Consider the following 11,546-nt stretch of genomic DNA (forward strand, 5'->3'; position numbering starts at 1 on the left):
TTTCCAGCTCTCTCTGGCTTACGCTGCTAAGCACCCAGATGCAATTGAAACATTTCAGTGTCGTGGAAGGTTTATTCCTGGGCAGTCAAAAAAACTTGGTTTTAGTAAGGAGAATTTAATATTTTTAAGTCCCCATTTCGTAACAGAGGAACACATTAGTTATTAATTTGTTTCTCTTCACACCTGTGCCCTATTATGGTGGCTATATCTTGCCAGAATCTTATATAGTGTATTTATTTCCCGCTAAAATCAAAGACTCCATTCACTGTCACGTGTACGAATAATCGTACCAGTACTTTTAAGTCCAGTACGAATGATTGATTTTGCACTATTTGTGCAGTAAGAATTTAAATTGTACATCCATTTGTACAGCTTTAGAATTTACTGTATACCCTCTACTCAGTGGGAATAATATTAGTGTAAATATAGCACATCTTCTATAGTACTTAAAATTCCTTACATTTAAATAAGAGTCCGCACAATACAATGTGAGTTATGTATAGTATATCAAGTGATTTGTTTTACAAATCATTCCATTCCATTGCAGTTTAACAAAGCGGTTTTCCAAAATGATTTGAAAGCTAGTTGACATGTAACCATATAAATCTGTGTATGCACAGAGCCCAAGAAATAACTGGAAACAAGTTACACACTCATCTTCTCCCAGTACACCATCTCCTAGAACATTGAGGAGTAATGGTTAACTAGGTCTGATCATCCTCTTAAGCATGGATTGGTAAATGAAAGGTTTTCCTTGCCGCAGACAATGGAAGGAAGCTGTTTGTGTTTTTGTCTTGAAGGCCTCGCTCCAGTATGACAGCTCCAGAGATGCTGGTGACTGTGTCGGGCTCTGAATAGGGAGATGCTCTCTTGTCAACCCTGGAATCTCCTGCTTTTCTGCCTAGCTTCATCTCGCTCCTCCTCTCTGTGCTGGTGTAGAAGGACATGACACAATGCGTATCGTCCCTGTAGAGACCGACACCGCATTCTCCTCAGAAATGCTTAGAGACAAATTGGTAGCGAAGTTTGACCCTGCCCTTACTTCAAAGTGAAATGGGCATGCCGTCAAATGTTGCTTGTTACGTTCTTTATTTTTATTTTGTCAACCGTTGACCTTTTAAAAAGTGATGATGGAAAATTCATGCAAATGTAATATTAAGGAAGGAAGCACAGAATGTGTGTTTTTTTTTATTTTGTATCTTTAGCTTCATGAAGTGATTTTAGATTTGTCAGGTGTTTCCTGTCAGTGGTTCCTCTTTTATACAATTATAACCCTGGTTAACTGACTAATCTTGTTTGTTCTTGAAGAAGAATATGACAGTTAAGATAGACCATAATTTGGTTTGGGATTGGGCATTAATACAATCAAAGTGGAAAAAAGGCCTATTCTTCTATAAATATTATTCAAGCAACAATTTAAACTAAACTATTCACCCAAAAATTCAATTTTAGAGTAAGTGATTGAAGACTCTAAAGCTACAAATTCTCTTATTTTTATTCTGTTTTATATTGTTTTTGATTATAAACATAAGGCTTAAACTTGTTGCTTTCTTAGACAAACTGTGATGCAGTATCGCACAAAATGGATTTATGACCCATTTGCATGAGTTTGTGACAATTCGCTATTCCTTAGTAATCTAGAAAAGAGTAATCTATACCTTATCAATTTGAATGTTGGTACTGTATGTTCATACAAACTGCTTTTAAAGATTTTGTTGAATGTGAAGTTTTAATAATTAGGCCAAAATCAACCTTTACTTACTGTATGTTTCAATAAGGAACATATCTTGACTTAAATAATGTATTAAAGCTTCAGACAATAGTATTATTTCCACTGGTTTTGTGCTTTACCATTTCTTGGAATTTGGGGGTTGTGTTTAGTTTTAAATGAATGTTATTTTAAGTCACTCGATTGTTACCATTGACACTGTCTGTGAATGAATGTACGGTAATACGGGCAAATGTGTCCTGAACACATGCTCATGTGCTGGCAGGGAAAAAAACCTTGACAATTCAATGCAGATTGTCCTGCAAAGGGATGTGCAATCAGATTTAATATATTTAGATGATTTATTCAGAGAAAATTAAGGTTTTATTGCTCACAAGTATAAGTGCTTGACTGTTCTCAGTGGTATCTCACTTTTCTGTAGCATGCACTGCTGTGTCCTGTAAAAACAGTTGGTGCTCACCCTACAGAGTGACCACACCGGTACCCATCTTGACCAGCCAGTGGCCTCCATTCAAGCTCTTTTGCTAAACAATGTAGTCTTCATAAACTGCTTAAATCTTACGGAGAAGTGCTAAAATACAACAAATGCATACATGAGTGTTGGATACAATACCAACGAGGATTTTAAAGACTTCTTAGCATATTAACAAGACCATGATTATATTTTTAACACCCGATTTTGGCTTCAGAACCACTCTCCTAAAACTTCAGAAGATCCCTTGCTCATCAGCAACAGTGTACTTGAGTAGTACTGTTTGAGAATCGGATGTCGCAGGATTTCCCCTCTGTCTAGAAAGCATCTGGGAATGAGGAGTACTTGGCTTTACATAGTGATGTTTAAATCCTGCCACAGACTGGTGGTTATAGAATTGTATTGTCTTTTTCTTTTGATTTTAAATGACTGATTAAACACTGGACCCATAATGTGAATGATGCCAGGAGTCCCATACATTATGATTTGTTTTTATGCTACTTCATCATAATTTTTTTTGGGGGGTTAGCCTCAAACGAATCACTAGACAGAGTTTGTACTTCACAAATTAAGATATTTTAAGTGAAATATCCAAATATCCTTGAAACTTTGGAATGCACGAATATAATTGTTGGCAAGTCTATTTTGGCATTTACAGTACTTGCTAAAATACTCTGAATATTGCTGTTTTTTTAGTATTTATCCTAAGGTTTTTATGGCTATTTTGACATTTAATCTCTCTTGTCAAATGCTGGGAAAACGCACATTAAGGGTCCTATTTTTGTGATTCTAAACGGTGCTTGAACACAAATTTTACAAAATGAAATCATTTGTTATTCTAAAGCTGATGTGTCTAAGTATCTGTGCCTTCGAAGCAGATGAAAAGATCCTCCTAACGGTCGCATCTAGAAGGATGCCTGTATAGATGATATTCCACTTGTATGCCTTTTTAGTATATCATCCTGGGGACAGCATTGGATGTATTTTTTGCCACTTGCTGAAATAAAAAAGTGATTTTTTTTTTACTTTGCAAGCAATTGTGTTCCCATCACATTAAACTTCCAGGAGGCTTTTTTTCTGCTTCCCAGGATGAAAAGGAGTTATTTCTGTTGCCATATAGTTGGACATAATCAGTAATCTTGTTAGCAGATTGTGCAGTGTATCTATTACTGAAGACTGCACGTGTTTGTACGGTTCAGACTTCTTTTTACAAATTCACATTAAACAAATTACAAACTGTACATGTTGTGAAAATTACAGAAAGTACAAGGAAATACATTTTGTTCTTGATGACCTATGGTAAACCAAGCACTCACGGGAGTGCCCTAATGAATATGCAGTCATGCTAGGACAATTTAGATGTGTTAAGGGAGGAATCACCTGGTTCAGCATCTAACATTCTAACGGCCAGTCTTAACCTCCTAGTTTGCTCTGCTTCTGATTGTTCTCCATATTCAGCAATGGGATCATTTCAGATGTTGCCTTGTAGTACGTTCACATTATTGCTACAATGTGCTCTGATGTAACACATAATCCAATAAAGTGTTAAATGTTAAGTGTGTAGCCATTTATTCTAGCTTTGTTTTGATCTTCCTTCATCCACCTTAAAATATGGAATCTACCATGCCTTACCATTTTAGTGCTGTTTGGATTCTTGTTTGTGTTTACAATCCCAAATTTACCACCCTTTAATTCCAGGACAAGTGAACAGTTCTTCAGAACAGAAGTGACCTGCCCCGTCACTCCACAACTTCTTACCATAACAGCACAAGCTATGTCCTTGGTTATAGAAATGTGCAGGGCCTGCTGTGCATCTAGATTTTTTTTCTTCCTTTTTTCGATTCTTTAAATGGGAATCTGGTTACACAATGCATGTTCAGACAATCTGACATTTAGTGTGTTATTGTCTAGTTTCTTTCCTGATGTGCAGAAGTTGTTCTGTAATTTTGTTTGGTGGATTCAGGCTGGACCTATACTAATGTGAGGCAGTCCTTAAGCAACATTCATTATAGTTTGTTTAAAAAGATCTCCCAAGATTTCCAAGCTGGTCTCTTTTGTGATGGGATTTTTATCTTCAAAGTTATTTTGGTGTGCTGTTGTATTTCTTTGTAGAATTCGTGATTGCTTCCTGTAAGCGCTATTGGTCCATGTCCCAGCTCCATTGTAACCTGAAAAGCAATATGGCTATGTGAAACATTTTAGAAAATGGATTGCTTTGTTATGAATGTGTTAATGAACTGGAAATCCTATATTTGTTTCCATATTTCCAAAATCCCCTGTAAAGTAGTACTGTCAGATTTAAATACATTTCCACCCGTTTTCCACTTATCTCTAGTTTACATTTTGCTGTTGATACTCAAGGAGTCCACTTGGTTGACTTATCAGTGTTATTGAGGATTTTGCATATTTCAGTCTAGTCCCCTCATAGTTTGCTTTTTTTGGTCTTGAACAAGATTTGGTTCCTTTAGCTTAAGGATGCAGCTGGGTGCTCTTTTCTAAACTCATTCCAGAGCACAGTATATTGATAAGCAACAAGGTGACCAAAGTTATGCCTAGTATTCCAAATGACGCCTTACTTCATGCATAACTTAACATCCTTTGACTTAAATGCTATACTTTTAACTGTATAACCTATCATATGTGTTGTAACGCATACGGCCTCCATTGCTTGCGAGAGCTGGCTTACCAGAGCGGTGACGTCACCGCCCTTCCCTGTGAATAGGTGACGGGAGATTTCCCTTTGGCTCAAGAGCCTGGGTCCCTGTTGAGTGACGCTGGAATCCCGGGTTCGAGTCCCCGATGGTGGTGGGCCGACCTGATGCGGCAGCGGCGAGGGCGCCCACAAGAACCCCGAAGCGTTACAATATATATATATAACCTTTTGATTGCCTTTTTATTGCATGCACACACTCTCTACAGGTTATAAATATGAGCATAAACATCTAATGTCACGTCTCTTCAAGCTCAGAGTTTTCCCATTTTGTACCTCAACAGTGTCTTATTAATCCTTCTATTTTGGTGTTGTGTACAAATCTAACTGCTAAATTAATTCTACCAATCTCTAATCGTTGAAACCATTTAAACCAATCTAAAAATCATTGGAATAAACTAAGAACAACAGTGGTCCAAGTACACATCACAGAAGTACTCCACTAATTGCAACACCCTACTGTGAGCAGTCACCCTTTGTCTGTATTCTTTCTTATTTCTTATCTATAAACCAATTCTCAATCCAAAATGCTTGTTTTTCTCAAATGCCTGCTGGCTGTGTTTTGAGCATGAATCATTTATCAACAGCCTTCTGAAAATCCAAATACACCATATTGCTCTGTGTATCCATCACTCTTGTAGTGTGTTCAAAGAGCTCTCGCACGTTTGTAAGCGAAGTTGAAAGTTTGAAGTAACTGAATGGGTCTTGTGGTGGGTCATATGAAAGATTATCGGTACCTGCCAGGTCGGGTAATTGAGCGGCTATACTGATGTGTGTTGTGTACAGAAAAGAATAAAAAAGGTTTCAATATGTGTTTTACTGCATATGAAATAATACTTCTTTTCTAGCTTGACATTTCTCATTTGTCTATTTCAGAACACAAATGTCACCCGGACTCAAGAAGAAGCACTACAGACTGTGCCCGAGTTCACAAAGATAATGGAAGAGAGATAAATGACTGGCACATCTTGGGCATATTTCTTCAGTACAAGTGTGTGCAAGGGCATGGTGCAGAGGAGCAGGTGGTGGCAGGCTCTATAAAAGACAAGTGTCATATGTGTAATGTCCCAAAGACACGTTAACAAGCAAGTAACAAAACAAAATTTATTCTTATGTGGAAAGAAGGGATGACCTTGATTGAGGTTTATGTTCTTAATGAGCTGCAGTTTAGTTACATTCCTGTGGAAAAAATATCTTTGAATGTGAATGCCATTACTAGAAAATCCTGTGATTATTTCAAACCAACCAAAATTTTGGAAAATATTCCTAATAGTGGTGGCTAACAGTGGTTTATTTGACCTACAGAACTACATTTTCACAATTCCCTAGTCTTCTCTGGACATGTAAAATCTGTCATCTGTCCACTTTATTGAGTAGCTCCTTGTAGCCTGCATCACACTTCCTGTTGTATTTTTTAACCATCAGCAGCTTAGTAAGATTGTCTGAAATAATTTATCCAGGTCTGCTGTTGTCTTCAGCAGATCACCAGTGTTGTCTTTTCCATAGCACTGCATGCTGGGGGAAAGGCCGAGTCTGCTGCTATTTTACAGTACTCAGGGAAACATGTGACATATAACATTCCTGTGGGTAGCTGCGTCAGCATGCGTAGGCTGCAAAGGAACAAGTAATAGGTTTATTCCATGCTGAAAAAAAGAAGAAAGAGAACACAACGTTTCGTCCGTGGAGCCTTCTTCAGGTGTCACCTGAAGACAGCTGACACCTGAAGAAGGCTCCACGGCCGAAACGTTGTGTTCTCTTTCTTCTTTTTTTCAGCATGGAATAAACCTATTACTTGTTCCTTTGCATATAACATTCTTGCCTGCTTTTTCTAGCTTGGACAGCATGAGTAGCTCCAGTGAAACATTCAATACTTTGGTACAAGAGCACAAGCTTCCGTTGTGACACAGTTCTTCACGCAGTGAATGACAGTGCAGGAAACAGAACAGTACATTTCCTCTCAGACATATTGTAACTATGCCAAGTGAATCTGTGACATGATATTACAATATAAATATGATGAGCCATATATTGAAAGAACACTATTTTCCATACAGTACATATCTGCTTTACACAACTCTGTAGCTCTGGTGTAATTCTGTTTATGAAGCACTTACGTCAAATAGTTGTCATGAGTGGATCTGTCATCTTTTCTTATTAAAAGATTTTTTAAAAGATGTTAATAAGAGTGTTTTGTGTCATTTTAAAGAATTCAACTTTCAGAAGGCTTTTCAGCAGGATTGTGGAAGATAATATATCCGCATCACAACAGCGTATGTGCACACTTCTATGTACTGTAGATCATTTTTCATGGAGTTTGGCACTTTTAAATTTGAAATAGGTTTTGTGTTTAGGCTTGTTTATTCAGGTCAACGAATAAATTAAAACTTTTTTAAATATAATTTTAGTGGTAAATTAACTCAGTCAAGTAGTCAAAACATCCTTGTACAAAAAATGGAAGACATAACTGTATTGGAGGCGCCATCTCAGAACTCATTGTTTCATTTTCCAGATATTATGACCTTTCTTTGTGTTTGTTACATTTGAATTTGAAGGCTTTGTTCCTCAAAACAATTTTAATTAGAAGAAAACAATACCACTTCTCAGCTTTTCATGGCAAAGTTCAGCCTACATTCCTTTACTGTGACTGTGTTTTTAGGTGTACACTAGACTGTCATTTATTAAGCCACTAATTAGTGTGTTGCTATTAAACATGTTTTCTGCTAAGTATTTTTGGGCAGTTGCAGTTTGCTGCAGTATGTAATTGCAAAACAATATTTCTCATTGCCGTTTTGTACTTTTTATGCCTTTCAAATCTTCAGCGTTCTGTTTTATACAGAAATGTTGTTGATTCTTGGCAAGAAAGCCTTAAGAAATGGGAAGCCAGTTGATAAATGGAAGTGTTTGTGCAGCTGTGTTTTGAATATTATATTTTCCATTGTGCACTCTAAAATTCGAACAGACGGAACCATCGAATGACTGTGACTGTGCTTTTCACATCTCTATCACAGACTATTATTGATTGAGAAATGCATGGAGAGTCATTCTCACTGTGTATACACAGACAGAAAGTCTTTATTTCCTGTGAGGGAGTTGTCTTATTATACCCCCAGACTACTTCACAGAAGGCTGGTTGTTTTTCTATGTGATCCCTATTTCTAAGTTTGTTTTTAATAGACTTGTTTTGACTTGACCACACTACTAAAGTAAGGCCAATTTTACTCCTCCAGTTTAAAATACCGTATTGAAGTCCAGAACTCAGTATCTCTTCATTGTTTCTGGTAAATATGAGCTCTTGGTGTTAATAGCTTACAGCTGTGTCCTGGGTTTATCATGGGGAAGTTTTCTATAAAAATACAAGCACAAGCACTCTCAGACAAAACTTGACAAAACTAATTCATTATGTTTAATAACTGTTTTCTGAAATACATGTATTTATCAGTTATATCTTGAATTAATGAATTAAAAGAGTGTTCAGACATGAGTCTGCCACTCCACAGCTCTCTGTGGATTATTGGCAAACTACCTGTGATCCAAGCAGCTTACTGTGACTGCTACTCATCAGGATGATTCTGCTTTGTAAACATATCAGTGATAAACAATCATAGTGGAATGAGCAGTCTTTACTGAACAGACTTTATTAGTAAGTAATGTTTCAAATAAGGGTGTCATTGCATTTGTCCGTGACTTTAGACAAGGCAATGTTTACCAAGGGAAAGAGATCTTTTAATCTGAAAGGAATTTGACTTATTTTTATGATTTATGGTATTTTATCATGGTTTTCCTTTTAAGTGTTTTATTAGTGAGTGGTATCCTTCCTTTTCCTTGGTCACTTCTTGGCAGCTTTGTTCGGTATCATTGTTTTTCTATGTGGCCATTTCATTTGTAATTATTTATGTAAGAGCATTTTATAAATGAACATTTTCAAGAAATAGAGGCGTGTGGTCATGATGTGAGAAAACATATTTGGCACAGTTCAGTCCTGGGTCTTTCAGATCTGTACTGTGCTTGCTGCAGAAACATTTCCATTAGAAATTTTTTACTTATGTTACATAAGCAGTATATATTTATTTAATTCAGTCTATTTTATGTTTTTCTGCACTTCCTGCATAATGTTATTCATCTCAAAGGCTGCTATTACAAAAATATTACAAAACAATTTAAGGAAGATTACATTCTAGAAATATATGGCATTCCATTAAAATCCTTCTGGATGGTTTGAGGTGTGTGGAAAGTAATTATTGAAAACATGGGTCAGGAGTGGCATATGTCAGTGTACTGGAAACTCTTATCAGCATAGCTCATACTTTCTCTGAAGAGGTTCCTGGGATTCATCTGCAGGGCCACCAGCCCTGGTTCACACAGAGGACACCCAGGCACTATAGCAATGTAGACGTGATACTGGATAATCAATTGGTTTATATGCCAATAGGTTTATACAGTTTGTGTACTGACATATAAATCCATTGATCAAAGTGTTAGGAAGCTTGCAGGGGATGTGGCATGCATTCCTCTAGCCCCTGAAATGTGTCCAGCCCTATCCAATCCCCTTTCTCTAGCACAGGGGTCCATAATCCTAGTCTTGGGGACCCAAACACCTGCTGGTTTCCATTGCAGCTGAACACTTTACATGAATTCTTAATGGAACAAACAAGTTGCTTGGTTAGAATCTTGGCAAGTTTTTTTTTTTTCTATTCAGATGTTGGAGTTTTTAAGTTACTAAAGAAGTGCATTAGTCAAAAGGTAACTTCCTAAAGGGACTGAAAAACAATTAAACAGTGTCTAATTAGACCTATTAAGATTTATTTAGGATTCCATTATTTTAATAGAGGAGCAAAAATTTGCAGTTTGTGGATCCTCAGGTCTTAATAGGGAACCCATGCTTTAACATAGGGGTCTGAAGTCCTCATACTATGATGGTTTTTCTGGTGTTCATATTTCTGGTGCAGCTCATAATGCCTTAATTTGATCAGTTACCTAATTTTGAAAACCTAATACACTTTCTTGATTAAACCTACTTGTAAAAGCTGGACTGTTGCTCCCCAGGGTTAAGGATACCTGTGGTAGACAGAGACAGAGATAAAAGTAAGAGTGTCTGTGACTAAAATGCACATTTTATATTCCAGCAGAGTTCAAGAAGACGGGGATATGGTCATTTGTCTGGCCAGGAATGGTGATAAAGTCTGTTTCATGCCCTTACGTCCAATATGGGTTGCCTGCTAGTGATAGGGGCAGATCATTTGACTTTGGGTGTCTAATATTTTGGCCATTGAGCATTGCTTCCAAACTGGATGATGGTTTTCTTTATACAGTATTTCCAGAAAGATACAGGGTTCAGATTAATGTTAGGTGTGACAACACATAGCCTTCGAAATTGGGATTTCAGTCATTTAGGGAAATGTATGACTGGACTCTTGCACCATCATGTTACTAACAGCCCAGGAAGAAAAATGGGTCAAACAGTCTCTTCTAGTTTATATCCTAATGTATTGAAATATGTTCAGGGTTTATTTTCATAATAATCAAGAGCACTTTGTTCTTTCCCATCTCAGCCTAGACTTTTCAGCTGCCAAAACAGTAATAATAATATTATTATTACTAATATTACATAATAATGTTGCTTTATTGGCCCTATACAGTTTCTTGCATTAAGAATTTGTCTTTTCGCATACCCCAGCTTGCTCTCCATGAGACATAGACACACACAGACAGGAAGAGAAGCTTGAGGTCAAAGCGCATTGTACAGCTAATTCAGCCATTGTACAGCACCCCTACTATAAAGCTTAAGCATGCAAGGAGTTGCACTGGACAACAGTGCTTTTACAGACAACGTAACATTGAACACACGGAACATGTTATTGTAGACATGCAACATGAATTGTTCCACATTACCATGATGTCATCAGTAAGGCTGCTGTAACTAGGAAAACAGGGATAAAAAATCCCTGATGTTTTAGTTCATTTCCATTCTACTTGAACAATCCGGCTTACCTAATGCCCTTCCTTAAATCAACAGGTGCAGCAATCTCACTTCTGCAGTGTAGCACTGTATATGTAAAGTGCTTTTGGATCTTTTCTTTCTGAAACTATAAATGGAATTAATTATTAAATTGAACTAATTAGTACCATGGGATCCTGAAACATCAATGCCTTTTATTTAACGTCAGCCTCAATGAACAAACAAATTCCATTAAAGAGTGGCTTTGCACCTTAAGGACTTTATGACTCCTAACTATATACCTACAGTAACTATATAAATGTATAACTATATACATTTACTAAATACCTAGACAAGTAAGCTCAGATGTGTTCTTAAATCCCCATGTAATGAAGTAAGGGCTTGCACAAGGCTAGTCAAGTACTGATTCAGCTCACTTGGTCAGCTTGTCTATTCTCCTTTCGAAGTAACGAATGGGTAAATTTTGTGATCTCTTTTCCAGCTATTGAAAACCTGTAGGATTCTTTCTATCACATCCATGCAAAGGGTGTGCACGACTAGAAGGATTTCCGGTCATGGACTGCATGTGTCAGTTTAACTGGAAAATTAAATGTCAATCTTGTCAATGAAAACTGGTTTACATACTATAATTTGCGAGTGGGTGGAAAGAGTGAATACTGTAGTATTACTAATTAAATGT

General features: G+C 37.0%; 1 protein-coding gene across 6 annotated transcripts in view; it reads left to right on the forward strand.

The window, feature by feature from the left end:
* pfkfb2b (6-phosphofructo-2-kinase/fructose-2,6-biphosphatase 2b) overlaps positions 1-5,883 on the forward strand; it is a 31,913-nt gene extending 26,030 nt beyond the window's left edge. For 4 of the 6 annotated variants that reach the window (XM_015342186.2, XM_006628392.3, XM_015342185.2 and 1 more), the window contains one exon: positions 801-3,757. In XM_015342186.2, coding sequence (XP_015197672.1) covers positions 801-858 — 58 coding nt within the window. In that variant the 3' untranslated portion in view covers positions 859-3,757. Of the gene's footprint in view, positions 1-800; positions 3,758-5,787 lie in introns of those variants that run through there. The other 2 variants (XM_015342184.2, XM_015342190.2) reach the window with 1 other exon arrangement.
* Positions 5,884-11,546: the final 5,663 nt, after the last annotated feature.

The sequence above is a fragment of the Lepisosteus oculatus genome, chromosome 5, assembly GCF_040954835.1.
Source record: "Lepisosteus oculatus isolate fLepOcu1 chromosome 5, fLepOcu1.hap2, whole genome shotgun sequence".
NCBI lineage: Eukaryota > Metazoa > Chordata > Actinopteri > Semionotiformes > Lepisosteidae > Lepisosteus > Lepisosteus oculatus.